At 69.6% G+C, this 26966-nt stretch overlaps 3 protein-coding genes across 5 annotated transcripts; 2 read left to right on the forward strand and 1 right to left on the reverse strand.

Annotated features, from left to right (window-relative positions):
- Nucleotides 1-127: 127 nt before the first annotated feature.
- POP7 (POP7 homolog, ribonuclease P/MRP subunit) lies at nucleotides 128-2668 on the forward strand. Its single transcript, XM_049792562.1, has 3 exons — nucleotides 128-382; nucleotides 679-781; nucleotides 1263-2668. The coding sequence occupies exons 1-3, from the start codon at nucleotides 128-130 to the stop codon at nucleotides 1865-1867; spliced, it is 963 nt and encodes a 320-aa protein (XP_049648519.1). The 3' UTR covers nucleotides 1868-2668.
- TFR2 (transferrin receptor 2) lies at nucleotides 2378-16250 on the forward strand. The gene is given in 20 exon segments (XM_049792564.1): nucleotides 2378-2457; nucleotides 5999-6085; nucleotides 7209-7443; nucleotides 8413-8457; nucleotides 8830-9031; nucleotides 9561-9747; nucleotides 10068-10202; nucleotides 10582-10687; nucleotides 10857-10979; nucleotides 11238-11354; nucleotides 11785-11922; nucleotides 12193-12460; nucleotides 12911-13030; nucleotides 13271-13353; nucleotides 13454-13517; nucleotides 13635-13702; nucleotides 13794-13870; nucleotides 14011-14095; nucleotides 14641-15138; nucleotides 15652-16250. Coding segments are annotated over 20 exon segments (3222 nt in total). The 3' UTR covers nucleotides 16156-16250.
- A 12-nt stretch (nucleotides 16251-16262) lies between these two features.
- Nucleotides 16263-26666, reverse strand: EPHB4 (EPH receptor B4). Of its 3 annotated transcripts, XR_007504666.1 has the most exons (17): nucleotides 26005-26666; nucleotides 25615-25685; nucleotides 23793-25089; nucleotides 23161-23316; nucleotides 22599-22928; nucleotides 21994-22124; nucleotides 21283-21448; nucleotides 20700-20799; nucleotides 20198-20259; nucleotides 19746-19859; nucleotides 19149-19396; nucleotides 18560-18778; nucleotides 17977-18126; nucleotides 17472-17665; nucleotides 17144-17308; nucleotides 16442-17040; nucleotides 16263-16407 (listed from the first exon to the last, which is right to left on the reverse strand). XR_007504666.1 is itself a non-coding variant. In XM_049792525.1 (16 exons), the coding sequence occupies exons 1-16, from the start codon at nucleotides 26054-26056 to the stop codon at nucleotides 16938-16940; spliced, it is 3558 nt and encodes a 1185-aa protein (XP_049648482.1). In that variant the 5' UTR covers nucleotides 26057-26666; the 3' UTR covers nucleotides 16263-16937. The 3 variants fall into 3 exon arrangements, 1 of the variants encoding a protein (XP_049648482.1); XR_007504667.1 differs by lacking the exon at nucleotides 17144-17308; XM_049792525.1 differs by having other exon boundaries at nucleotides 16263-17040.
- Nucleotides 26667-26966: the final 300 nt, after the last annotated feature.

Here is a 26966-nt window from a genome sequence, read left to right on the forward strand (position 1 = left end):
ATGACCGGGGGGGAGGAGACATCCGGGGTCATGACCAGGGTGTGGAGGGGGCGCGTCGTCATGGCAACGTGGGGGGGGGGGTCAGCGGTCTCCGTGGAAACGGGGGGGGGGGGGTGTCCTGGTCACCATGGCGACAGGGCCGGGGAGGGGCTTCTACGGTCGCCGTGGAACGGACCTAGAGGGGGCGTGTCCCCAGTCGCCGAGGCAACCGGCCTGGTTGGGGAGACCCCCTGGTTTCCATAGCAGCAACCCGGGGAAAGTAAAGGGCTTCTATGGCAACCGGGGGGGGAAACGGTTCCGGTGTCACCATGGCAACCGGGGGAACCCGCGGCGTCTCCATGGCGACGGGAGGGCGGGGCCCGGAGGAGAGGCGGGGCGAGGGGTGGGGTGGGGCCGCGGCTCGAGGTTTCCATGGCGACTGTCCCGCCCTCCCCCCGCCCCGCCCCCCTTACCGGCGACCGGGGGGGGATCCCGGGGCGAGGGGGGGGGGGGGGCGGCGAGTCCCGTTCCCGCCGCTGTCGCCGCCGCGTCGCCGCTTGTTTGTGTCGGGGGCCAAAATGGCGGCTCCGCGCCGCGTCACGTGATGGGTACGGAGGGGGGCGTGGTGGTCCGCGCGCGGAGGGGGGCGTGACCGTGTCACGTGACTTTCAGGCCCGCCCCGGTGGGGCGGGTTCCTAGAGAAGGGGCGTAGCTTTCTGCGAGAGGGGGCGGGGTTTGGGAGGGGGCGGTGACGCGTCCCCGGAAGCGGAAGCGGCGGCGGTGGCGGAGGGGACACGGCGAGGTGCGTGCGGAGAGGGTGGTGTTTGTGGGGGGCTTGTGGGGCTCCCGGGGGTGTTTGGGGGGCTCCGGGAGATCTATGGGGCTGCTGGGGACTCGGGGGGGCGTCTGTGGTGCTCCATGGGGGATCCATAGGGGTCTATGGGGCTCTCGGGGGTTTGGGGGGCCTATGGGAGATCTGTGTGGAGCTATGCGGTCTGGGGGGGGTTCCCTGGAGGTGGGGGAGGCTTGGGGGGCTTCTGGGGGCTCCTGGGATTCTCTTTGGCTTCGGGGGTGTTATAGGGACCTAGGTGGGGTTATGGGGGTCCCTGGGGTGGTTGGGGGTGTTGTGGGGGCCAGGAGGAATCCCTGGGGGTCGTAATGGGTGTTTGGGGGGGGCCTACGGGGCGTTACAGAGTTCTAGAGTCGTTTTGGGGGGTCTGCGGGGATCCCCAGGACCCCCCCGTGTCCCTGACTTCCCTCCCCATGTCGTGTCCCCACCCCAGAATGTCCTCGGGACACACCACAGCACCGTCAGCGGCACCGGGGGCGTCACCGGGGAAGGGGGGAGGCGACCCCCACCGCCGCCGCCGCCGGGGCCCGGCCCCCCGCCCCCCCTCCATCACCCCCCTCTCCATCGCTGCCGCCGCCCCCCCCCGGAACCGGAGCCGATGTTTTTGTAACGGCGCGGACAGATTTCCGAGCCCAGCTCCGGCGTTGCCAACGTCTCCTGGCTCCGGGGGGGGCCGGGGGAGTTGGGGGATCTCGGGGGGGTCCCCCCGTCGTCCCCCCCGGGGAATTACGCCTCCACGGGCTGGGCCTGGCTGTCCCCCGCACCATCAACCTGGCCCTGCAGCTGCAGGCCGGGGCTCCCGGCGCCCTTCGGCTTCACGCCAGCACCTCCTCCGTCACCCTGCCCCCCCTCGCCACCCCCCGCTGCCGCCGGGGACCCCCGCTGGGTCGGGGTGGGGGTGGGGGGGGTGAGGAGGAAGAGGGAGAAGGGTTGGAGGAGGAGGAGGAGGAGGAGGAAGATGGGGACGGAGCATCCCCCCGCCTCCGTCATAACTCGGCCATCCATATCAGAGTGTGCCGAGAAGCCCCCTGCGCTTGAGGCGGGGGCACCCCGGGGTGTTGGGGGGCACCCCAGGCATTGTGGGGTCTGTTGTCTGCAAGGGGGATACCTAAAACACCCTGGGGCACCCCAAAATGGTCTTGAGAGGTCCTGGAGCATCGCCGGGTTTGTCACATGGGGGGGGGGGGGGGCACCCCAAAATGACTCGAGGCCCCCCTCCCCCCCAAGACACCCCAGAGCATCGTGGGGTCTGTTGTGTGTGAGGAGACACCCTGAAACACCCTGGGGCACCCCGCGGGGGGTTGGGAGGCCTTGAGGCGTCGTGGGTCCCTCATCAGTGTCCAAATGCCACCACGAGCCACCAATGATCTTGGGGCCGCCAAGATGCCACTAACGAGCTGGGGCCACTGGTGAGTCAGGGCCACCATCAACTGGAGCCAGCAAGGAGCCAGGGGCACCATGAGCCACCGTGACCCACCATGAGCTGGGGCTGATGTGAGTTAGAACCATCAACGAGCCACCAAGACGCCACCACAAGCCAGGGCCACCATGAGCTGGAGCCACCAAGATGCCACCAACAAGCTGGGGCCACCACAGGCCACCATGAGCCACCGTGACCTGGGGCCACTGTGAGTTACAACCGTCAACAGGCCACCATGAGCCACCGTGGGCCACCACAACCTGAGGCCACCAAGACCCTTGATAACACACCCCCCCCCCCAAGGACCTCCTCAGCCCCTCATGTCCCCTCCCAAGTGGACCCAAGCATTCGGGGGGGGACACCCAGGCATCTGGAACTTTGGCGGGGGGGGGGGACCCCCAATAAAGATGGTGGCAGCAGTGACGCCTTGGGGCTTCCTGGGGGGGGGGGGGGGGAAGGGGGACGCGACGGGACACGGGCTTCCTCCGCGTCACCACTGACCTTTGGGGCAGGAAACCCCCTCCCCTCCCCCGCAATGGACTGGGGGGGGGGGGGGCGGGGAGATGTGGATGTGCAGGGGGGACCCAGGTGTCAGCGGATGATGGGGAGCTCAGGTGTTGGGCCCATAATGGCCAGGGGAACCCGGCTGTTGGGGGGGACACAACGCCAGGTGTTTGGGGTGTCACATCTGGGGGGACCCAGGTGTCAGGGGGGTCCCACATCCAGGTCTGGACCCAGGTGTCAGGGTGCGGGGGTCATGCAGGCATCCAGGTCCCCTTTACTGGGCTGAACGTGGACACTGAGGGGGGGGAGTCCCTCGTTCAGGGGACACCCAGGCGTCTGGGTGGCGGAGGGCCATATATCCCCCACTGCCCCCCCCAACCGCCCCCGGTCGCCCTTTGGCCCCGCTGGCGCCGCGGGGACCTGACCCCGGGGCCTGGCCGTGCCGAACCGCACGTACGGCCTGGCAGGGGGCCGGCCGGACGCCCGCGTGCGTGTGTCCCCCCACCGGGGGACACCGGGGCCCCCTCCCCGCCGCTGCGGCGGGGGGACACCTCCCCCACCCCTTTCCTCGGCGTGACATCCCCACAGCCGTGGGCTGGGTGCGGGGGTCCCTGCGTGTCCACCCCCGGGGCCACGGTGGCGCCAGCGGCCGGTGGCCGCGACGGTGACGGTGACGCTGCCCCATTGTTCGGCCGCTTCCTCAGGTCACAGCCACCCCCCCGGGGGTGCGTGTGTGTGCGCGTGTGTGTGTCTCCTCGCCACTGAGGAGGGGACCCAGGTGTCCAGGGTCCTGGATCCTGGTGTGTCATCGTGTCCCCACGTCACCCTGTGCCACCGTGGTCCCGCGGCCCTGGCCCTGCGTGTGGTGTCCCCATCCCTGTTGCCGTGTCCCCACGTTCCTATCCCTGTCCTTGTGTCCTCATCCCCGGGATTGCCCGTGTCCCTGTCCCTATGCCCGTGTCCCTGTCCCCATGTCCCTACACCCCTGTCCCCAGCCCTATGTCCCTGTCCCCAGCCCTGTCCCCATGTCCTCATCCTTGGGATTGCCTGTGTCCCTATTCCCACATCCCTATGACCATATCCCTGTCCTCATGTTGGTGTCCTCATCCCTGGCCTTGTGGCCTCATGGCCCTGGCCCCATGTCTGTGTCCCCATGTCCCAATCCCTGTCCCCATGTTGGTGTCCCTGTCCCCGTGTCCTCAACCCCGGGATTGCCCGTGTCCCCACCCCTATGCCCATGTCCCTATTCCCATGTCCCTATTCCCATATCCTTGTCCCCAAGTTTGTGTCCCCATCCCTGTCCTCGTGGCCCCATGGCCCTGTCCCCATGTCCATATCCCTGTTTCTGTGTCCCTTATTCCCATGTCTGTGTACACATGTCCGTGTCCCCATCCCTATCCTTGTGTCCCCATCCCTGTCCCCACATTCCCCGGTCCCAGTGTCCCCATGTCCCAATTCCGGTCCCCATGTCGTTGTCCCTGTCCCTGTGTCCTCATCCCTGTCCCCATCCTCACGCCCGTGTCTTTGTCCCCACGTCCTCCTGTGCACGTCCCATCCTGGTTTCCCCGTCCCTGTCCCTTTGCATCCCTGTCTTCCTGTCCCCATGCCCATGTCCCCGTATCCCAGTCCTCGTCCCCATGCCTGTGTGCGCATCCCCATGTCCCTGTCCCCATCCCCATCCCTCCGTCCCTGTCCTTGTGGCCTTTGCCCATCCCCACGTCCCCCTCCCTGTCCCCCCGTGCCCACGTCCATGACCCTGTCCCTGTGTCCCCAACTGCACATCCCCGTCCCCCACCTCTTTGCCGTCCTTGCCCCCGCGTCACGGCCCCACGGCCCTGTTCTCCCATCCCCGTGTCCGATGCTGTCCCCGTGACCCCGTTCCTGTCCCCGTGACCACCATCCCTGTCCCCATCCCCGTGTCCCTTCCCCGTGTCCATGTCCCCAACTCGGGGCCCTCAACCCCGTCCCCCATCCCTGTCCCCCCATCTCCGTGCCCCTACCCCATCCCGATGTCCCTGTCCCCCCCTGTCCCCCCGCCCGTGCCCCCCCTGCCCGTGCCCCCATCCCCATCTCCCCAACTCCGTCCCCCCCATCCCCACGTCTCCGTGCCCACATGCCCGTCCCCACGTGTCCCCCCCGCGTGTCCCCCCCGCCATCCCGGCGCCGTCCCCTCGTGGCCGGGGAGGGGGGTGGCCCGTGGCCAGGGGCCGACGTGCGGCGGCCGGCGCGGCCTTTTCCTCGACGGCCGAACCTTGGGGGGGGGACGGGGACGGGAAAACCCCCCCCCAATGGCCCTTCCGGCCCCGCGGCCCCTCGGATCAAACATTAACCGGGGACGGGGACGGGGGGACGCAGCGACGGGGACGGCCACAGGCCCGGGGCCACCCAGGGACCCCCCCCGTGCCATGAGCAGCCGGCGATGGGGGCGATGGGGGCGGTGGGTGAGTAAAGGGGGGGGGGGGTCGGACACCCGGGTGCCCTTCTGGGGTGCGGGGGGTCCCACTGGTGGGTGACGGCATGTGTGGGGATGGGGCATCCTGGGAAGTAGGTGGTGGGAGGGGACCCGGCCGTCGGGGGGGGGGAGGGGGGTCCCAGGCATCTGAGCACCCCCCCATTACAGCGGGGAGGGGGTTCACCCTCAGCCCCTCCATCCCAGTCCTCCCCCCCCGCCTTCCCCAGTGCCCCCAGCCTCGTCTCCCAGTGCTCCCAGTGCGGGGGGGGGGGGGGGGGGGGGGGTGGTGGTGCTGGATGGGGAGTAGGACCTAGAGCATCCCCATCCCCAGCGCAGCTTCTGGGGGGACTGGTGGGGGTCCCTGACCCCCTCTCGTCTCCCCCCCCCCCCAGGGCTGTGTGCACTGGTGCTGATGCTCTTGGGGGTCCCGGGGCGCCCCGATGGCCCCCCCTCGCTCTGTGACCCCCGAGTGATGGAGAGGTTCATCCTGGAGGCCCGCGACGCTGAGAGGGGGCTGGTGAGGGGGGGGGGGGGACGTGGGGGGGACAGGGACCCGGGGGGGGGGGGCGACAGTGACCCCCTGGGGGGTGGGGACACAGGGAGGAGAGACAGGTACCCCCTCGGGGGCTTGGGGACACTGGGGGAGGGGCACACGGACCCCCTGGGGGGGGGCTTGGTGACACTGGGGGGGGGCACAGGGACCCCTTGGGGGGACGATGGCCATGGGGCACTTGGGGACGCTGTGGGGCCAGCGTGGGCAGGTGGCAGCGTCCCCGTCCCGTCGCCCCCCCAGGCTGGCTGTGGCCCCCCCTGTGACCTGCCCGAGGCGGTGGCCGTCCCAGACCCCGGCGTCAACTTCAACGACTGGCAACGGATGGACGTGAGTGGGGAAATGGGGTGAAACCGGGGGAAATTGGGCGAAAACCGGGGGGAAACGGGGCAAAATGGGGAGAGATGGGGAAACCGGGGGAAAACTGGGCAAAATGGGGAGAAATGGGGAGGAAATGGGGCAAAATGGGGAGAGATGGGGAAACGGGAGCAACCTGGGCAAAATGTGGAGAAAGGGGGTGATACGGGGGAATATTGGGCAAAAATGGGGAGAAAGGGGGGGAAATGCGGTGAATTAGGGGGAAATGGGTTGAAACAGGGAGGGATGCGGAGAATGGGGGTAAACTGGGGTGAACCGTGGGGGTTATGGGGGGGCCCCCAGCGGTGGTGGTTGTCCCAGCGTGCCCCTGGGTGCCCCCCCATCCCCGTGTCCCCATGTGACCCCCACGACCCCGTGCTCCCCCTGTCCCCATGTGACCCTCGTGCCCCCCCAGGTCCCCGCATCCCCGTGTGACCCCCACGTCCCCCTCTTCCCCATGTCCCCCCCCAATGTCCTTGTATGACCCCCCATGACCCTCCCCGTGCCCCCCGTGACCCCCCGTCCCTGCCCGCAGGCGGGGGCGCGGGCGCGCGAGGTGGGGGGGGGGCAGGCGGTGCTGGTGGCCGCCGTCCTGCGGGCGCGGGAGCTGCTGCCGGACCCCCGCCTGCGCCCCACCCTCGACCGGGCCTACAGCGCGGCCCGCAGCCTGGCCCGCCTGCTGCGGGGGGTCCCCACCCCGGTATGGGGGGGCTTGGGGGGGGAGGGGGGCTGGGGGGTCCCGGGGGGGGTCCCTGCCCTGGTATGGGGGGCTGAGGGGGGGGAATAAGGGGTGGCTGAGATGAGGGTGCTGGGGGGGGGGGGGTCTGCCCTGGTGATGGGGACTGGGGGGGGGGGTCCCTATCATGGGATGGGGGCACGGGGAGGAGCCGGGGGTGGGGGGGAGAAATGGGGTCCTGGGGGGGAGGCGGGGGAATGGGGGGTCCCCACCCTGGTTTGGTGGTTCCTGGAGGGGGATGGGAATGGGGGGGAAATGGGGGTCTCCACTCTGGTATGGGGCAGGGGGGGGCAGCAGAGGCTCCTGGGGAGCTGTGTGTCCCTGACCCCCCCTCCCCTCTCCCGCTGCCCCCCCCCCCAGGACCCCCCCCGAGCCGATCCCCCCCCCAGGTTGCGGGTGCGGACCCTGGCCCGGCTGCTGGGGGTGCACAGCAACTTCCTCCGCGGGAAGGTCCGGCTCTTCCTCGCCGACGCCTGTCGCCGATGACAGACAGCTGTCAATCATCCGTCCGCACACCACCACCCCCCTCCCGCCTCGTTCCCCGCTTCCCCCCACCCTGCGGACCCTCCCCCCGGCACGTTGGACGTACCGGCAGGTGACTGACAGCTGTCAATCATCCTCCTCCCGCCTGAGCGACCCGGTTGATTGACAGCTGCCCGTCACAGGCACGCCCAGGCCCTGCGGGCGATCGATTGACAGCTGTCACTCAGGGGAGACGCAGCCGCCCCCCTCCACTCCCCACCCGGGGGGGGGGGGGGGCAACACCCCCGTCCCCCCCAACTAACTTAATGCAAACACGAGTGTATTTATCTGAGCCGTGCCCCCGCCTCCTCTCTCAGCCCGGACGCCTGGGTCCCCCCCCAACCCCCCCAGGACCCCCCCAGGATACCCCACCCCCAGGGATCCCAATGACCCCCCCCCAGGACACCCCACCCTCCAGGGATCCCAATGACACTCGCCAAATCAGCCCCCCCCAGACACGTTGGTGTCCCCCCCCCCAATATCTGGGCCCCCCCAGGACACCCCACCCCCCCGCAGGGATCCCAATGACACCCCCCCCTCCCGAAACCCTCCCCCGAACGCCCAGTGCCCCCCCCGGGGTCAGTGACCGGGGTCAGATAAGGGGCAGCCAGACCGGGCGGCGCCGGGGCGGGGCTTCCCTCATAGCCACGCCCCTTTCCCCACAAAGCCAATGCCTCCCTTTCCCCACAGAAGCCACGCCTCTTCCCCGCTACAGCCACGCTGCCTCCCCGCAAAAGCCACGCCCCCGAGAAAGCCACGCCTCGTTCCCGCAGCAGCCCCGCCCACCTCCACGCCCCCTCGCCCTTGTCCCCGCCCCTTTTTCGCGCCTCGGGAGGGGGCGGGGCAGAGCGGGACCCAGCGGCCGAGGGGTGAGCGGGGGCGGGAGGGGGTGTCGGGGGGTTTAGGGGGGTCAGGGGGGACACGGAGGGGTGGGGGGGAGGAGTAAAGTGCGGCTGGTGGCAAAGTCCATCCCAGGGAGGGGTGGGGGGGCACAGCTCCCCGGGACTCCCCCGGGACCCCCCCCCGGCCGCTCTCGCCCCAGGACCCGGCAGCGATGGAGACCCTGAGACGCTGCTTCCGTGGACGGGTAACAGCTCCCCCCCTCCCCCCCCCCGCAAAAAGGGACCCGGGTGGCCAGGACACCCCCAACCCCCCCTCCCCCGAGAGGACCCAGGTCTCCTCCCTCCCCTCCCCCAAAAAAGGGACCCAGGCATCTGCGCCCCCCAACCCTCCCCAGGAGGGACCCAGTTGACCAACCCCCACGCCCCCCCTCCCCCAAAAAGGGGACCCAGGCACCGGGGTTCCCCCCAGCCCCCCCCAAGGGGTTCCTAGGGGTGTGTGTCCCCCCCCAAAAAAGGGGCACCCAGGCGTTTGGGCCCCCCCCGCCCCCCCCGAAAGGGGACCCAGGTGTCGTCATCCCCCAGAAGGGGGCGGGGCGGGCGATGACGCGGTGCTGCAGCCCCCGGGGGGAGGGACGGTGTCCTACTGCCGGCACCGGGACCCCCGGGGGGGGGGAGGGGAGCAGGAAGAAGAGGGAGACCCGATCGTGCGGCTGCCCAGCCCCGGGCCACGCCCACGGCGCAGGCCACGCCCACGGCCCTGCCCACGGCTCCACCCCCTCGCCACCCTGGCGCTGGGCTCCGCCTCCGCCTTCTTGGCCGGTAGGGAGCTGCCGCGATCCCCTTACACCCCCTTGCACCCCGTTAGCCCCACTACGCCCCTGTTGCACCCATTCCACCCCGTTACCCCACTCTACTGCTTACACCGTTTACACCCTGTTACCTCCCTTACACCCCGTTGCACCCCTTACACCGCATTACCCCATTCCGCCCATTGCACCCCGTTACCTCCCTTACACCCCATTACACCCCCTTGCCCCTGTTACCCCTTGCCCTCATTTTACGCCATTACCTGTGTTACCACATTGCACCCAGTTACGCTGTTAACCCATTGCCATTACACTGCATTACACCCTGTTACCCCATTATCGTGTTACACCCTATTACCCCATTACCCCAATTATACCCCGTTACCCCATTGCGCCCCGTTACCCCAATGAAACCCCGTTATGCCCCATTACTGCAACCACACCCCATTACCCCTCCCACCTGCCCCCCAGCTCCACCCTGGCTGTAGCCCCACCCACTCCCACGGCCCCACCCACCCCCAGTTCTCCCCCCCCCCCCCCAGGGCTGTTGGTGGCCGGGATTGGGCACGTCCCCTGTGGGGGCGGGGAGGGGGTGGGGCCTGACCTGGGAGGCTCCACCCCAGAGGAAGCAGGGGGCGGGGCCAGTGCCGAGGCCCCGCCCATGTGGCCCCGCCTGCGGGAGCTGCTGCAGCGGCACCTGCGGGAGGAGCGGATGTTGGCCTGGGTGCGGTGAGTGACCTCTGACCTCTGACCCTGCCCTGGCTCTGAACCCTGACCCTGTGGGGGGAGCCCATTGCTCCCTGGGTCTCTTGAGCCTGACCCCTGGCTTTGACCCTGACCCCTGGTCCTCACACCTCACGCTACGATGTGGTGTTCTGACCCTTGAACCCTGACCCCCGACCGCAGGGGGAGGTTGTCCTGACCCTTGACCCTGCAGGCTGGCCCTTACCCCCTTGTCCCCTGACCCTGGTGAGGGGGTATCCTGACCCCTGACCCCACAGGGATGCCCTTCCCTTTGCCCCTGCCCATGACCCCTGACCCACCCGCAGGGAGGTGAGCGCAGGGCCACACGGGGCGGGGTCGGAGCGGGGGCGGGGCCTGGCACAGGCCGTGCTGAGTGCCATGGCAGGGGCGGGGCTGAGCCGGGCCTGGAGCCGCCCCCAGCCCCTCCCCCTGCCCACACGGTACGGGGGTGCGGGGCCGGCAGTGGGGTCAGGGGTCATGGGGGTCAGGGAGGCGAGGGGGAGAGTCTCGGAGCTGTGGGAGGTTCGTGCACGGGGATAGAGGACAAGGGTCAAGGGTTATGGTGGGCCAGGGGTCTTGGGGTCAGGGGTCACAGCGGTCAGGGGTCACAGGGGGGTGGAGAGTTCCGGGAAGGGGGGGAGGGGGGGTGTCACAGAAATTCAAAGGTCACAGGGGTTGGGGGGGGCGACTGGGAGGGATCCCAGGGGTCATGGGGGTCAAGGGTCATTGGGGCTGGCTGGGGGCCAGGAGGGGGCTGGGACTGCTACTGGGGGGAGCCTGACCCCCTGACCCCTTGACCCGTCTCCTCTGACCCCGCAGGGGGTCGGCATCACTGCTGTGGGTGGACGCGGGGGGGCGGGAGCTGGAGCGGCTCCGCCTCGACCCCGAGGCCTTCTGTGCCTGGAGTGCCCCCGGCAACGCCACGGTAACCCTGACCCTTGACCCCTGACCCCCCACCCTGCGCCTGACCACTGACCACAACCCTGCCCCTTGATCCCGATCCCTGAGCCCAACGCTGACCCCTGACCTGACCCAATTCTGGCCCTGACGCCAACCCCTAACCCTGACCCCGATCCTGACCCCTGACCCCGCAGGGGGGCCTGGTCTATGGTCACTACGGGCGCCCCCAGGACCTGGCACTGCTGCGGGGGAGGGGAGTGTCGCCCCGTGGGAACCTCCTGCTGCTCCGCCTGGGGAGAGGCCCCCCCGCCGCCAAGGTGGGCCTGGGGGGGGGGGAAGGGGAGGATGCTGGAGACCCCCCTGGGGGGGGAGGGGCAGGACACCAGGGTCCACTTTGGTGGGAGTGAGGTGTCTGGATGCCCAGGTCCCTCAGATGGGGGGAGGGGTAGACGTGGGGGTCCCCCGGACACATGCGCCCTTGGGGAGGGGGGGGATAAGGGGGGGAGGGGGAGGCCCGGATGCCTGAGGGGGGGAGGGGCAGTTTGTGGGGGTCCCCCAGACATGTGGGTCCTCAGGTGGCGGCAGCGGCGGGAGCGGGGGCCATCGGGGTGCTGCTGTACCCCGACCCCCAGGACACAGCCAGGCCCGGGGAGGGGCCTGGGCTGGGGAGGGACACGGCCGTGACCGTCCATGTGAGTGGGGGGGCGGGGAGGGGATGGGGGGGGTTCAGGGGGCTGGGGGTAAGTTGCGGGGGTGTCTCTGTGGGTCTTGAGGGGTGGGGGGAGGATTGGGGGTAACTGGGGAGATTTGAGGGGGTGGGGGCTTTTAGGGGGCTGTGGGGGGGTTGCATTGGGGGTCCTGGGGGTGGAAGGGGGGGGGCTTGGGGAGTTGTGGAGGAACTGGAGGTTATCTAGAGTATTGGGGGGGGCTGGGGGGATTTGGGGTGCTTTGGGGGTGGGGTGTTTTAGGGGGCTGTGTGGGGATTCGGGGGTATCTAGAGGATGGGGGGCAGGGGGGGTGAGTGGGGGGATCAGGGAGGTTTGGGGGCGCTGGGGGGGTGGTTGGGGATGCTGGGGGGTTGGGGGGCTTGGGGGGGTCCCTGCCTCTGACTCGTCCCCGCAGGTGCAGGAGGGCTCGGGGGACCCCTACAGCCAGGGGTTCCCCTCCTTCAGCGGCCGGGCCCCCCCCCCGCCGCCCCCCGAGGCTGCCCCCCATTCCCGCCCACCCCCTGAGCGCCAGCACCGCCGCCCGCCTGCTGCGGTACGCCCTGGCGCTGGGGGGGGTGGGGGGGGAATCGTCCGTTTTCCCCCCCCCACCTTCCCTTCCCTGGACAGCCGGGGGTCCCCTGGGGTGGGGTGGGGTGGGGGGGTCCAGGGATCCCCCACTTACCTGCTGGGTGCTGGTGAACAGGAGCTCTGGCTCCCCAGGAGGTGGGGGCGGAATGAGGGGGGGGGGACACGACCCGGGGTCTGGGACCCCGGTGTGGGCGGAGCAGTTGGACCCTCGTTAGGGGCAGCTGGGAGTAATTAGGGGCAATTAGCCCTCAGCAGCGCGGGAGGGGCTCCAGCTGCTGTGTCCCAGGGTCTGGGTGTCCCTCCCCAGACACCCACGTCGCCCCCTGCCCCACGCAGGGTGCTGGGGGGGCCGCGGGCGCCGGCGCACTGGGGTCCCCCCGGCCGGGGGCTCCGGTATCAGCCGGGCCTGGGGGGTCGGCAGCTGCGTCTGAGCGTGGCCGCGGGGACGGCGCCGGGGACCCTCACCAGCGTCTTCGGGGCCCTGGAGGGGCGGCTGGAACCCGGTGAGAGGTGTGGGGTCAAAGTGGGTGGGGTCAAAGTGGGTGGGGTCAGAAGGGGCGGGGCTAGAAGGGGTGGAGGAACGGAGAGGAGGATCAGGCCTGCCCGGGGGGCTGCCACAGGGAGGATCCACGGGGGGTGTGGCCAGTTGGGGTGTGGTCGGTTGGGGGTGTGGTCAGTTTTTGGGTGTGGTCAATCGGGGGTGTGGCTAGAGGCGTGGGACCGAGGGGGCGGGGTCAAGCCTGAGGTCGTGCTGCTGTAGGGGGTGAGGTCAAGCCAGCTGGGGTGGCAAAAGGGGTGGGGCTAAAGGGGGTGGGGCTAAAGGGAAGGGTGGAGCCCGGAGAAGGAGGTGGGGGCACCACAGGGCAGGCGGGGGGACCCAGCGGGTGGTGCTGACCCCATAGGGGGTGTGGCTAGATGGGGGATGGAGCCTGCCTGACTCCACCCCCCTCCAGACTGTTACATCATCGTGGGGGCACAACGGGATTCGCTGGGGCCAGGGGCGGCGGCCTCGGGTGTCGGCACCGCCCTCCTTCTGGAGCTCGCCCACCTCTTTGCCGCCATGGGGCAGGATGGTGAGGGTGGGGCCGGGGGGAGGCGGGGCCGGGGTGGGCGGGGCCAGCTGGGGTGGAGCCAGGGCGGGGTCATTGGGGTGGGGGAGCTTAAAAGGGGGGGGGGTTTGGGCCCCAGGAGTCCTTGAACCACATCCCCCCACACTTGGGCCCCCATTCCCACTTGGGTGTCCATCCCCCCCCTCCCCCACTGACACCTGGGTCCCCACCCCCCTTGGGTGTGTCCCCCCTCCCCCCCCCCAGGGTTCCAGCTCCGCCGGACACTGCTCTTCGTCAGTTGGGACGGGGGCGAATTTGGGCATTTGGGGGCCACTGAGTGGCTGGAGGTGAGCCTGGACGCCTGCACCCCCCCCCCCCCCGAACGACCCCCTCCCCCTCCGTGACCTCTCTGTGACCTCGCCATGATCCCTCCCTGACCCCCCCCAGGGGTACCCCGACCTCCTGCACACCAAAGCGGCCGCCTACATCAGCCTGGATCAGGCTGTGCTGGGTGAGCCCCCCCCCCCCCCCGATGCCCAGGGTGGGGGGAGGGGAGGGTGTCTCCATCCACCCCCCCCCCCCAGGACCCCTGGATCCCCCTGACAGCCCCCCCCCCCCCCCCCCCCAGGTGACGACCGTTTGGTGGCCAAAACCAGCCCGACCCTGGTCAACCTCATCGAGAGTGCCCTCAGCCAGGTGGAGGAGGGGTGAGGGGTGGGTCCTGCACACCTGGGGGTGTCCCCCCCTCCTGCTCGCCCCCCCATCCCCCATCTCCCCCCCCCCCAAGGTGGAGAGCCCCAACGAAGGCGGGAAAAGCCTCTTGGAGCTGGTGACAAGGCCGGGACGGAGCTGGGAGAGCGACGTGTGAGCACCCGGGTCCCTTGGGGGGGGGGGGGGGGGTTGGAACAGGGGACGGGGATGGGGGGGAGGCCCGGACACCTGGGTCCCCTTGGGGGGGAGGGGGCGGGGACCGGACACCTGGCTTCCCCCCCCCTCCCCTTCAGGATCCGACCGCTGCCCCCCGAAAGTGGCGCCTTCCCCTTCACCGCCGCCGCCGGGGTCCCGGCCCTGGAGCTTGGCTTTGATGAGGTGGGGAGACCCCGTGTGTGTGTCACCTCCCTCCCCATGCTGTCACCCCCCCCATGTCCCCATCACTGACCACCCCCATTTCCCCCCAGGCGGCTCCAAGCGTCCCCTGTGTGTCCCCCCATCCCCATCGCTGACGGTGTCCCCACATCCCCGCACCCCCCCACGTCCCCCCCGTGTCCGTCACTGTGTCCCCTCATCCCCACGTCCTCATCACCAACCACGTCCTCTGCCCCCCCGTCCCCATCGCTGACCACATCCCCCACGCATCCCCCTCTATGTCCCCTCCATGTCCCCACGTCCCACCGCTGACTGTGTCCCCACATCTACATCACCACGTCCCCCGTCCCCATCGCTGACCGTGTCCACCCCCGTGTCCCCCTCTACATCCCCTCCGTGTCCCCCCCGATGTCCATCACTGTGTCCCCCGTCCTCCCCATGTGTCCCCATGTCTCCGTCACCGCGTCCCCCGTCCCCATCGCTGACCGTGTCCCCCCCCGCCACCAACCATGTCCTCGCGTGTGTGTCCCCCCCCCCGAACCCTGCAGGCGGCCGGGGGGTGGTCGAGGGCAGCGCTGGGGACGCGGGAGGACACGCTGGGGCGGCTGCAGGGGCGGCTGCGGGGGCGGCTGCCGGCGGTGGCCCGCGCAGTGGCCGCGGTGGCCGCCCACCTGCTGCTGCGCCTGGCCCACGACGCCCGCCTGCCCCTCGACCCCGCTGCCCTGGGGGACGCGCTGCTGCGGCGCCTGGCACCCCTCCAGGTCAGACCGGTACAAAACCAGTACGGCACTGGGACGCGCCCCGCGGGGACCATCCCTGTGGTGGTTGTCGTTGGGGTGTGTGGGGGGTGAGAGCGTCCCCAATGTCCGTGCGTGTCTGTGTGTGTGCCCCCCCCCCCCCGCCAGGCACAGGGACTGTCCCTGCAGTGCCTGTCCTCAGCCCGCGGCGACGTCGTCCGGGCGGCCGAGACGCTGCGCCGGGAGATGGCCGGCTCTGAGGGGACCAACGAGCGCCTCAACCGTGGCTTCAACGCCCGCATCATGGCCGTGAGTGTCACCGTCACCCGCCACTGTCACCCTGTCCCCATCCCCTCAACGCCCACATCGTGGCCGTGTCACCGTCACTATCACCCTGTCCCCATCCCCGTCCCCTCGATGTCCGCATCGTGGCCGTCAGTCTCACCATCAACCCGTCACCCTGTCCCCATCCCACTGGGACCGTGTCCTATCCCTGTCCTGTCCCCACTGATGGTCTCCAGGTCCCCATTGATGTTGTCCCCATCCCTGTCCCTGTCCCCATCCCACTGATGGTCTCCCTGTCCTGTCCCCATTGACGTTGTCCCCATCCCTGTCCCTGTCCTGTCCCCACCAACCTTGTCCCCTTCCCTGTCCCTTTCCTGTCCCCACTGACCATGTCCCCAACCCCATCCCTGTCACCATCCCTGTCCCTGTCCTGTCCCCACCGACCATGTCCCCAACCCCGTCCCTGTCCTGTCCCAACCCACCGTGTCCCCGACCCCGTCCCTGTCCCCGTCCCACTGACCATGTCCCCGTTCCCAGGCGGAGGCCTCGCTCCTGTCTCCCTTCGTGTCCCCCCTGGTCACCCCCTTCCGCCACATTCTGCTGGGCCGGGGGGGCCACACGCTGCCGGCGCTGGCGGCCCAGCTCGGGGGGGGAGATGGCCAGGGGACGCGAGGGGATGCCGGTCACCTCCGCCTTCGCCTGGCCCTGCTGGCCTGGACCCTGCAGGGGACGGCTGGGGCCCTGGCCGGGGACGCCTGGGACCGCGGGGACATCTGGGGACGGGGGGACCTTGGGGACCGGGGGGATGTCTGGGACCATGGCAGCCTTGAGGACGGAGGGGACCGGGGGGACATCTGGGACCACGGCGGCCTTGGGGACGGCGGGGACAGCGGCAGCCTTGGGGACCAGGGGGACGTCTGGGACCACGGCGGCCTTGGGGACAGCGGGGACGGCGGAGACACACGGGACTATGAGGAGAACGGGGACAGCCGGGACCGTGGGGACCCCCAGGGCCCCCTCGGGACATTGGGGACCCCCTGACCTGGGGTGGGGAGAGTGCTGTTGTCCCATCGTGTGACCCCCCCCAAACTGGGGCAGGGGGTGGACCCAGGTGTCCGGGCGGCCCGGCCCTCTCGTTTGCATACGGATGAGCCGCCGTCGCCGCTTTTATTGGCTCCGACTTCGGGCCATAAATTAACAGAATCGGTTAAAAAAAAAATAAAAATAAAGGCACCTGGGGGGCCCTGCCCACCCGGATCACGCCCACACAGGCTCCACCCACTGCAACCACGCCTGCCCAGGCTCCGCCCACCCACTCAGTCTGCACCTGCTCAGGCTCCACCCACCCGGACCATGCCCACCTCAAGCCACACCCCTGGGCGTGACCTCCCCGGCCCCACCCTCTCCAGTTCAACAGGAGGGGCGGGGCCAAAGAGCTGTGACATCACAAGGGCCTTACGACGTCACCGGGGAGGGGCAGCCCCAAGGCAATGAGGTCACGGCGGCTCCCAGGCGACGCCGAGGTCACGAGCGGTGACTTCACGGGAGCCCCAGGGCATGACATCACGCACTGGGCCCCGCCCACAGCCTCGCTCCCCTGCGACATCACCAACCTGGAGTCCGTGGGCGGCGAGCGATGATGTCATCGGCGCTGGTGATGTTGCCGTGACATCACGGGGCAAAGTCAAGTCACGCTTTGGTGGAATGGGGAGGAGCACGAGGCGGCCATCTTGGTGACCCAGCCAGGGCCAAGCCCCTTCGAACGGGTCCGTGGCACCCCGGCGGCCATCTTGGCGTGGGCGGGGCTGCGTTGCGGGCGGGGCTCAGAAGTGGGGGTCACCCTTGGGGGGGCTCTGCAGGCTCTGGGCGCTGTCGAGGATCCGCTGCTGGTGCCCGGCCAGCGTCACCCCCATGCGCAGCAGGTCCCTGCGGGGGACATGAGGGTGACCGCTGCGTCCCTGTGCCCCCCCGCGTGGCCCCCCCAAATCCTCCCCCATGCCCCCCCCCGCCCCGTCCTCCCGCCCCGTACTCGCTGCGCAGCCGCGGCAGCAGCTCCAGGCTGGTGACCCCGGCGCTGCTGAAGGTCTCCTCGTATCGGCCCAGCTGGAGGGTGCGGAGCCACTCGCCCACCGAGGCGAAGGGGGGGCCGGGGGGGCCAGGGGGGCTGCGCTGTGCCAGCCGGGGCGGGGAGGGTCTGCAGGGACCGGGGCGGACGGGTCAGCCCTGCAGCATCCCAGGACCCCCTGCCCCAAGGGGACCCAGGCACCCGGGACCCCCACCCCCCTGACCCGGGTGTCCGAGACTCCCCGTCCCGTGTGTCTGTGTCCCTGTCCCCCCCGGCAAGGGCCCAGGCATACCGGTGGGCCTCGGGGGCAGTGACGCGGAGGGTGGCAGGGTGGCGGATGAGGCGGTCGAGGGCGCTGACGATGTCGGGGAAGCGGGGCCGGGCGTTGCGGTCGCGCTGCCAACAGTCCAGCATGAGGCGGTGCAGTGCCGTGGGGCAGCGGGGGGGCGGCGGCAGCCGGTAATCCTGCTCGATGGCGTTGATCACCTGGGGGGAGACACGACGACGACGACGACGTGGGGATGTGGGGACACGCGCTCAGGGGACCTGGGCGTCCAGGAGGGGACCCGGAGGCTCAGGGGACCCCCTGACCTGCCAGGGATGCTGGCGTCTGGGGGGGGACCCAGGTGTCCAGGCGCAGCAGCTGGGTCCCTTCCCACGCTAATTACCCCCTAATTACCTCCAGCTGTCCCTAACAAGGCTCCAACTGCCCCCACCCGCACCTGAGTCCCGGACCCTGGGTCCCACGGGTTGATCTGCCCTCCCCAGGGGGACAGAGGGGGTCCGGGGCGACTCACGTCCTGGTTGGACATGTCCCAGTAGGGTCGCTCGCCGAAGGACATCACCTCCCACATGACGATGCCATAGCTCCAGGCGTCGCTGGCCGAGGTGAACTTGCGGAAGGCGATGGCCTCCGGCGCCGTCCACCGAATCGGGATCTTCCCCCCCTGAGGACAGGGAAATCATGGGGGAACCCCAACACGCGGGCGGGGGGATCTTGGTGTCCGGGGGAACCCACCCCACCCCCTGAGGGACACGGGCATCCAGGAGACCCCAAATCCCTGAAGGACCCCAACCCTGGAAAGTCCCCAGCCCTGGAGGGACCCCGTCTTCCAAGGGATCCCAGTGTCCCAGCCCTGCTGGCACCCAGACATCTGTGGAGCCCCAACCCTGGAGGGACCTCAACCCTGGTGGGACCCCATCCTTGCTGGGACCCCAGCCCCAGCAAGACCAAACCCTGGAAAGACCTCAACCCTGGTGGGGCCCCAACCTCAGAGGTACCCCAACCCTGGTGGGAACCCAACCCCGGAGGTACCCCAACCCTGGCAGGACCCCATCGGCACCAAGGACTCGGGCAGCACCCGTGGGGGGTGAGCTCACCAGGGAGCTGGTGTAGGTGGGATCAGCCGAGCTCTCCTCCTCCAGGGCGCGGGAAAGCCCAAAGTCGGAGACCTTGCAGACCAGCTGGGCGTCCACCAGGATGTTGCGGGCGGCCAGGTCGCGGTGGACGAAGCCGGTCTCGGCCAGGTACCGCATCCCGGCCGCGATGCCCCGCAGCATGGCCACCAGCTGCAGCGGCCCCAGCGTCCCCACCCGGCCCTGAGGGGACACCGGCGGCAGGGGGGACACGGTCACCTCACGTGGGGGGTGTGTGTGACTGTGTCCCCTGTGTCTGCTGTGTCACCACGTGTCCCCCATATGCCAACTGTCCCCCCATGGCCCCCTGTGTCCCCCATGTCCCATATGTCCCCACATTCCCCATGTCCCCCATGGCCTTGATGTCCTGTGTCCCCCACATCCCATGTCCTGCCAGGTTGCCTATATCCCCCCACACCCTGTGTCCCCCCTATATCCTCCCACACCCCCCGTGTCCTCCATTTCCCCCCCACGTCCTTCACGTCCCCTACGTCCCCCATACTCCACATCCCCCCATGTCCCCCCCCCATGCCCCCTCCCGACGTCCCCATACCCGCAGGAAGGCGTCAAGGGCTCCGTTCTCCATGAACTCGGTGAGGATCATGGCGGGGGCGCTGGCCGTCACCACCCCCCGCAGCCGCACCACGTTGGGGTGGGCGAACTGTCCCATGCGGGCGGCCTCCCCCAGGAAATCTCGGCGCTGCCGCTCCCCCGCGCCCCCCTTCAGCGTCTTCACCGCCACTGGCGACTCGGGGCGCCCCGGCAGCGCCAGCCGGCCCCGGCACACCTCACCGAACTCCCCTGGGGACAATGGCGGGGCACGCGTCACCCCGGAGCCCCCCCACGCCTCCCCCAACTCCCCTGAGGACAGCAGGGGACAGCGATGGCGTTGTGAGCGGGCACGGAGATGGATGGGGATGCTGTTGGGGATATAGAGGGGTGGGGACATCATTAGGGACAAGAATACTGGCATTGTTAGGGACAAGGATGGGGACATCACTGAGAATATCATCGGGGACATCCATGGGGACATCTGACGGGACGCAGACAGGGAGGTTGTTGGGGACATCCATAGGGACATCATCAGGGACATCGTTGGGGCTGGGTTGGGGGGCTCTGGGCGGGGCTGGGCGGGGCCAGAGGATGTCACCTGCCCCGATGACCTCCTCGATCTTGACGCAGGCAACGTCAATCTCCTGGGCGAAGTCCCTCAGGGCCACCCCGGGGTCCTCGTAGGTCAGGGGGTCGATGTACAGCTTCCCACCTGCCACCGGAACATGGCGTCACCCGGCGTCCCCCCCGCCCCAGGGGACGCCAACCCCCACCCTTGCTGCGGTTACAGGGGACAGCGACACAGGGATGCCACCACCGGTACCGTGGGGACACGGGGACGTGGGGACAGTGCCACCGTCACCAAAGGGGCGTAGGGACACCGAGATGGTCACCACGGGGATGTGGGGACACCGTCCCCAGCACTGTCAGTGTGGGGACACAGGGGGGACAGCCCCCCCCCCAATGGGGACAACGTCACCGCTGTCACACTGGGGACGGGGACACAGGGTGACACTGGGTGGCACTGGGGTGACGCCGGGTGACACCCACCGTGGCCCGCGGCGCGGTGGCCATGCCGATCCGCATCCTCCCTGTGCTGGTGGCTGTGGCGCCTAGGAGGGGGGACACAGTCAGTGCAGCCCCCATGAGACCCCCCCGGGCCCACCCACGTACACCTGGGACCCCCAGGATGCTCCCAACCCCCCCCCCCCAGCTCCCCAGACCCACCAGGGATCCCCTGGAGACCCCCAAAGCCCCCCCATACCCTGCCAGGGACCCCACCAGGACCCCCAGGATGACCCCAACACCCCCCCAGCTCCCCAGTCCCCCTGGGACCCCCCTAGAGCCCCCCCAGTACCCCTGTAAACCCCTCAGGGACACCCCAGGGACCCCCAGGATGCTCCAACCCACCCCCCCCAGCCTCCCGGGATGCTGCAGTGCCCCCTCTGAGCCTCTCCGGTCCTTCTCAAGCCCCCCAAAGATCCCCAGGATGCTCCACTTCCCCCCACCCGAGACCCTCAGAGCCCCCCAGGACCCCCCCACCCCCCCTCACCTGAAGCAGAGCAGGGTCCCCGCGAGCAGCGCCAGCACCAGGAGCCCCCCCAGGGCCGCAGCCCCTGCCACCAGACCCCCGTGCTCCCCTCGGGACCCCTCTGCCAACAGCCGTCAGTGCCAGGGGGTCCCGAGGGGGGACCCAGGGGTCACAAGGGGGTTGGGGGGGGGGCCCAGGGGGTTTATGGGGGTCCCACAGGTTCCCAAAGGGGTCATGGAGGGGGCACAGGGGTGGGGGATTACAAAGGTCATTGGGGGTCCCAGAGGGGTTGGGGGGGATTGGGGACTCCCAGGGACATTCCTGGGGGGTTCAGGGGGTCCGGGGGGGGGGGTACAAATACTACATGGGGTGCCACATGGTTTTGGGGTCCCAGAGGTCCCCAGGAGCTTGTAGGGGGTCAAGGGTCCCCCCGGGGGGTTCAGGGGGCTCCTGGGAGGGGTTGGGGCTCCCAGGGGGAGTTGGGGGGGCTTAGGGGGTCCCAAAGAGAGTTAGGGAGGTTTTGGGGGTCCTGGGGTTGTTGGGGAAGTTGGGAGTTCTAGAGGGGATTAGGGGAGTTTTGTTGGAGGGGGGACGGGGGGCTTACCGGCGCCCTGGGTGGTGACGGCGGTCTCAGGGCCAAAGTCCCCATAACCGGCTTCGGAGCGGGCACGGACTCGCACCCCATAGAGCCCCCCTCGGCGCAGCCCCCCCAGTTCTGCCCGCGGTGCCGGCACCTTCAGGAACATGGGGGGGCCCTCGCCCCCTCCCATCTGTGGGGGTCAGACACCCACCCCTCTCTTGACCCAGGGCCCCCAATACCCCTTCCAGGGCCTATGAAACCCCCCCCAGGACCCCTCCAATGGCCCCCAGGGACCCCCCAGTGTCCTCTGGGTCCCCTCCAGATCCGCAAGTGCCCCCCAGGGACCACCCAAAACTCCCCAACCCCCCTGATGCCTCTTGGGAACCCCGGTGCCACCCAGGACCCCCCCAATACCCTTCAAGAACCCCCAAATGCCCCCAGAAGCCCTCCCTCCCTACCCCCCAGGACTCCTAACTAGCCCTCAGGACTCCCTAAATACCCCCCCAGGAGCTCCCCAATAGCCCTCCCCCAGTGCCCCCCAGGACCCCCAAAAGCATGCTCCCCAAGTCCCCCCAATGTCCCTTGGGACACCCCAAATGCCCCCAGGTCCCCCGATGTCCCTTGGGACCCCCCCAATGCCCCATCACCCCCTTAATATCCCCAAATGCCCCCCAGGACCTACCAATAACCCCAGTGTCCCTTGGGACCCCCCCAGTGCCCCCAGCCCTCCCTCACCTTCTCGTAGTACTTGACCTCGTAGTCGAGGACGTGGCTCCCAGGGGGGGCTGGGGGGGGTGTCGGCCATGACAGCGTCACCCCCGTGGGGGACCCCCCAATCCGGACCACGTCGTACACTGGCAGCGGCACTGTGGGGGGATCAGGAAGGTCATGGGTGTCCGGGGGGGGGGAAGGGGGTCTTGGGGGCCTCTGGGGAGGCTTTGGGGTCCCAGGGGAATCCCAGGGTGGGTTTGAGGATGCCAGGACAGGTTTTGGAGGGTCCCAGGATAGGTTTGGGGGGGGTCCCAGAATGGGTTAGGGGGTCCCTGAGGGAACCTGGGGGGTCCCAGGATGGGTTCAGGGGTCTCAGAGTGAGTTAAGGGGTCCCAGGGTAGGTTAGGGGGTCCTTGAGGGAACCTGGGGGGTCCCAGAGTGAGTTAGGGGGTGTCAGGGTGGGTTTAGGGGTCCCAGGGGTTCGGGGGGAGAGGGATGTCAGGGTGAGTTTGGGGGTTCCAGGACAGGTCTGGGGGTTCCAGGGCAAGCTTGAGAGCTCAGGGTAGGTTCGGGGAGTCCAAGGGCAGGTTTTGAGGGTCCATGTCCCCGTCCCCCCCTCCTCCTCTTACCGTCCTTGGTGGTGGTGACATTGACCTCCTCCCCAGGGGGCGGGTGGGGGCTGAGGTGGGAGACGCCATTGCGGGCGGTGACGGTGAAGGTGTAGGTGACGTAGGGCCGGAGGCCGGTGACGGTGACGCCGCGACCCCGCAGCCCGGCGGTGCCAGGAGAGAAGGTGAGACGGGCGCAGGGGCCGCAGGGCGCCCGCTCAGGGCAGGCTCGGCACCCCACGGCGTAGGTGAGATCGGGGCGGCCCCCCCCGTCGCGGGGGCTGCTCCACTCCAGTCGCACCCCGGAACCGTTCAGCCGAGCCACCACGCTGCGGGGGGCCGAGGGGGGTGCTGGGGGGGGGGGAAGGTGGGATAAATGGGGGGGCAGCACCTATAGGGATGGGGAATTGAGGGTCTGGGTGCTGGAACCCCCCCAAACACAGAGACCCAGGGGTCTGGGTGCCTGGACCCCCCTGCCCAGACCAGGGACCCACGGACCTGGGTGTCTGGGCAGCCTGTGCCCCCCCAACCCACGGACCCTGACGTCCAGACCCCCCCACCCACAGCCCCCATGGGTGCTGACCGGAGCAGCGGAGCGCGGGTCCCTCGCCGGGTGCACGGTAGAAGCCGGGACGGCAGGGACAGGCGGTAGCACCGGGGGACAGGGCCTGGCTGAAGGGGGGGCAGGGCTCGCACCGACCTCCCCCTGCCTCCGCCTTGAAGGTTTCGGGGGTGCAGGCTGGGCGGGGGGGGAAGAAGGGTCACATGGGGACCCAGGCGTCCGGGTGCACCCCTCCCCTATTGCACCCCATGGCAGCCCCATCTCTGCCCCATTTTACCCCCAACCCTGGCCCATTGCACCCCCCATTTCCCCCATTGCACGCCCGTCACTGCACCCTCTTGCACCCCCCATTTTACCCCTGTCCCCTTCCCCATTCCACCCCCCATTTCCCCCATTTTACCTCTACCCCTGCCCCATTGCACCCCCCATTTCCCCCATTGCACCCCCATCACTGCACCCCGTTGCACCCCCCATTTTACCCCTGCCCCCTTCCCCATTCCACTCCCCATTCCCCCCCATTTCACCCCACCCCTGCCCCACTGCATCCTCTATTCCCCCCCCGTTTTACCCCACCCCTGCCCTGTTCCATCCCCCATTTCCCCCCACTACCCGCTTCACCCCCAGCCCCACTGCCCCCCCTGCCCCAGACTCACCGCGACACCCCAGCCCCGCATCAGGCTCCCTCCCGGGGCCGCAGACGCAGCCCTGGGCGGGGGGCTCAGCCCATCGCCCGTCCTCCCGGCAATACATGACGGGCGCTCCGGCACCAACGGGCACGGCTCCCTCCAGGCACTGTCCGGTCACCGCTGCCACCAGCTCCCGCGGGACGGTGGCGGGAAACCGCGCCAGGCGTGCCGTCACCTCGGGACAACGGTGGAAGTACAGCCGGACGGAGAGCAGCGCCATGCAGGCCCCCAGGTCTTGGAAAGCCAAATAAAAACCGGTGCGGCTCAGAGGGCCCAACCGTAACGTCTTGCGGTTGATCCGCCCCGCAGGGCGGCCACCGCCGGCGCTTGCCGTCGGGCGCGAGAGGTGCTCGGCCGCCACTGTGTCCACCTTGATGTAAGGGTTCTCCATCCAGGGCGGCGTCAGTGCCGTCGCCGTGTCGGCGTCCGCCTCGTGGTAGAAGACGTTGAAGGTCTCTTTGCAAGGGCGGGGCGAGGGCAGGGCGGGGCTGCGGCGGGGCCGGGGGTGGGCAGGGCCCTTGGTGGGGCCGTTGCTACGAGCAACGTCGCGGTGGCCGGGGCCGTTGCCAAGAGCGTTGCGGTGGCTGGGGCCGTCGCTAAGGGTAACGTGGTTGCTGGGACCATCGCTGAGGGTAACGTGGTTGCCAGGACCATCGCTCCAAGCATCGTGGTTGCCGGTACGGTTGTCAAGGTCACCGCGGTTGCCGCGGGCATTGCCAGGACTGTCACCAAGACCGCCGTAGGTGCCCAGGCCGTCGCCAAGACCACCGTCGTTGCCCAGGCCGTCGCCAAGAGCATCGTGGTTGCTGGGGCGGTTACTATGGGCATCGTGGTTGCTGGGGCCATTGCCAAGTGCATTTTGGTTGCCAGGACTGTCGCCAAGGTCACTGTAGTTGCCACGGGCAATGCCAGGACCATCACCAAGACCACCGTTGTTGCCAAGGCCGTTGCCAAGGGCATCGTGGTCGCCGGGGCCGTCGCCCAGAGCATCGTGGTGGCTGGGGCGGTTGCCGGGGGGGTCAGCGACGGGGTCGGCGGGAGCCCCCCGTCGGCGCCGGCGTGCGGGGCTGGGGCGCGGCAGGCTGTCGCAGGCCAGCAGGGTGAAGCGCAGCTCGGCGTAGACGTGGGTGGCGCCGCGGCGGGGAACCCAGGCGGAGCGCAGCCAGCTGTTCTGGGGGGGGCCGGGGGGGCCCACCCCCGAGCACACCTCGAAGGTGCGCACCGAGGCCTGACGCTCCTCGTCCAGCCCGCTCAGCTCCTCCCACTGCGGGGGGGGGGGACATGGACGTGGGGGACATTTGGGATGGTGGGACACGGAGAGGGGGGACATAGGTGACGGTGGGGCTTGGGGACAGGTCAGGGATGGGGGGACGTGAGGAGATGGGGACACAGGGATGGGGGGGATGGGGGATGTGAGGGGGTGATGCGGGGACAGGGGTTGGGGTAGATGGGGGGACGTTAGGGACGGGGGCGCGTGGAGATGGTGACATGGGGAATGGGGGGACATTAGGGATGGGGGTCGTGGGGGTACAGGGAGATGAGAGATGGGGATGTCACAGAGGACAAGGCGGGACATTAGGGGACACAGGAGGATGGGGGACTTGGGGGACACACCGAGGAACACAGGGGACACGTGACATGCAGGGGACACGGCACATGAGAGTGGGGGGGACACGGGGATGGGGAGACCCAGGCGAAGGGGCCAGGGGGGTGAGAGGCATTGGGCACCCCCCGGTGCCCTTGTCATCCCCCCCCCCCCCATGTCCCCTGTCCCCTCCCGTCCCATTACCTGCCCCTCTCCCGGCGGGTACACCGTCCACTTCAGGTCGGTGGTCTCCAGCCGTGTGTTCAGCAGCGTCTCTGGGGGGGGAGAGAGGGGTGAGGAGGCCCTGGATGCTTGGGTCCCCCCCGCAGTGACACCCCCCCATCCCCGCATGCCTGGGTCCCCTCGGGGCAGGGAGGGGAGTCCAAGTCCCTCCTCCCTATCCCAAGGGGTCCCAGGGGTCTGGACCCCACATCCCCCACCCTGAGGGTTCCCAGGCATATGGGACCCACATCCCAAGGGGTCCCAGGCATTCTGGACCCACACCCCCAGCGTCCCAAGCATTCGGGACCCACATCCCGAGGGTCCCAGGCATTTAGGACCCACACCCCCCATCCCGAGGGTCCGGTCACTCACCCTCCTCAGCGAAGCCCAGGGGGACCCACAGCCAGAGCAGCCACAGCCCCATAGCGGCCCTGGGGGACCCCGGCGTCCAGGCCCCCTTTCTTCTGCCCCACAGCCGGGGGACCCAGGCGTCCGGCTGCCCCAGCTCTGCCCCACAGCCAGGGAATCCAGACGTCCGGGCCCCCCTCCTCTGCCCCGCGGCCGGGGGGACCCAGCCGTCCGGGCTGTCCCCCCCCCACGTCCCCTCTCGGCGAACCCAGCCGTCTGGGTCCACCCCCCCCCCCGCTTTTGGGGGGCTCCTGGAGGGGACCCAGGCGTCCAGGGGGGACCCAGGCGTCCAGGGGAACCGCCAATGGGGCGGGGGGGGGAAATTCGGGGAAAGTTTGGGCGACTTTGGGCAACTTGAGGTGGTGGGAAAGCGTCCGTCCGTCTGTCCGTCTGTCTGCTTGGGCCCACGGCGGGGACCCAGGCGTCCGGGCTGTGTCCCGTCCCGTCCCCCCCCCCATAGTCCCCCCCTTGGCAGGGAGGGGACCCAGGCGTCCGGCAGGGAGGGGACCCAGGCGTCCGGGGGGGGGGGGGGGGGGGCAGGCGTCCGGGCCCCCCCAGCAGGAAACTCCTTTGTTGAGCGTTTCCCCGGGTCGGGCGGGGGCAGGATGTGGGGCCGCGACCCCGGGAGGGGCCGGGGGGGAAACTGGGGGGGACTGGGAGGGACTGGAGACATTGGGATGGACTGGGGGGGGGGGGGCTAAGGGTGGGATGGGATGGGGGCACTGGGGGCGACTGGGGAGTGCTGGGGGGGGGGGCTGGGATAGGATGGGGGCACTGGGACAGACTGGGGGGTGCTGAAGGAGGAACTGGGATGGGATGGGGGCACTGGGATAGACTGGGGGATGCTGGGGGGGGGAGCTGGGATGGGATGGGAATGCTGGGATGGACTGGGGGGTGCTGGGGGGGGAACTGGGATGGGGGCGCCG

This window comes from Accipiter gentilis, chromosome 35 (assembly GCF_929443795.1).
Source record: "Accipiter gentilis chromosome 35, bAccGen1.1, whole genome shotgun sequence".
Classification (NCBI taxonomy): domain Eukaryota; kingdom Metazoa; phylum Chordata; class Aves; order Accipitriformes; family Accipitridae; genus Astur; species Astur gentilis.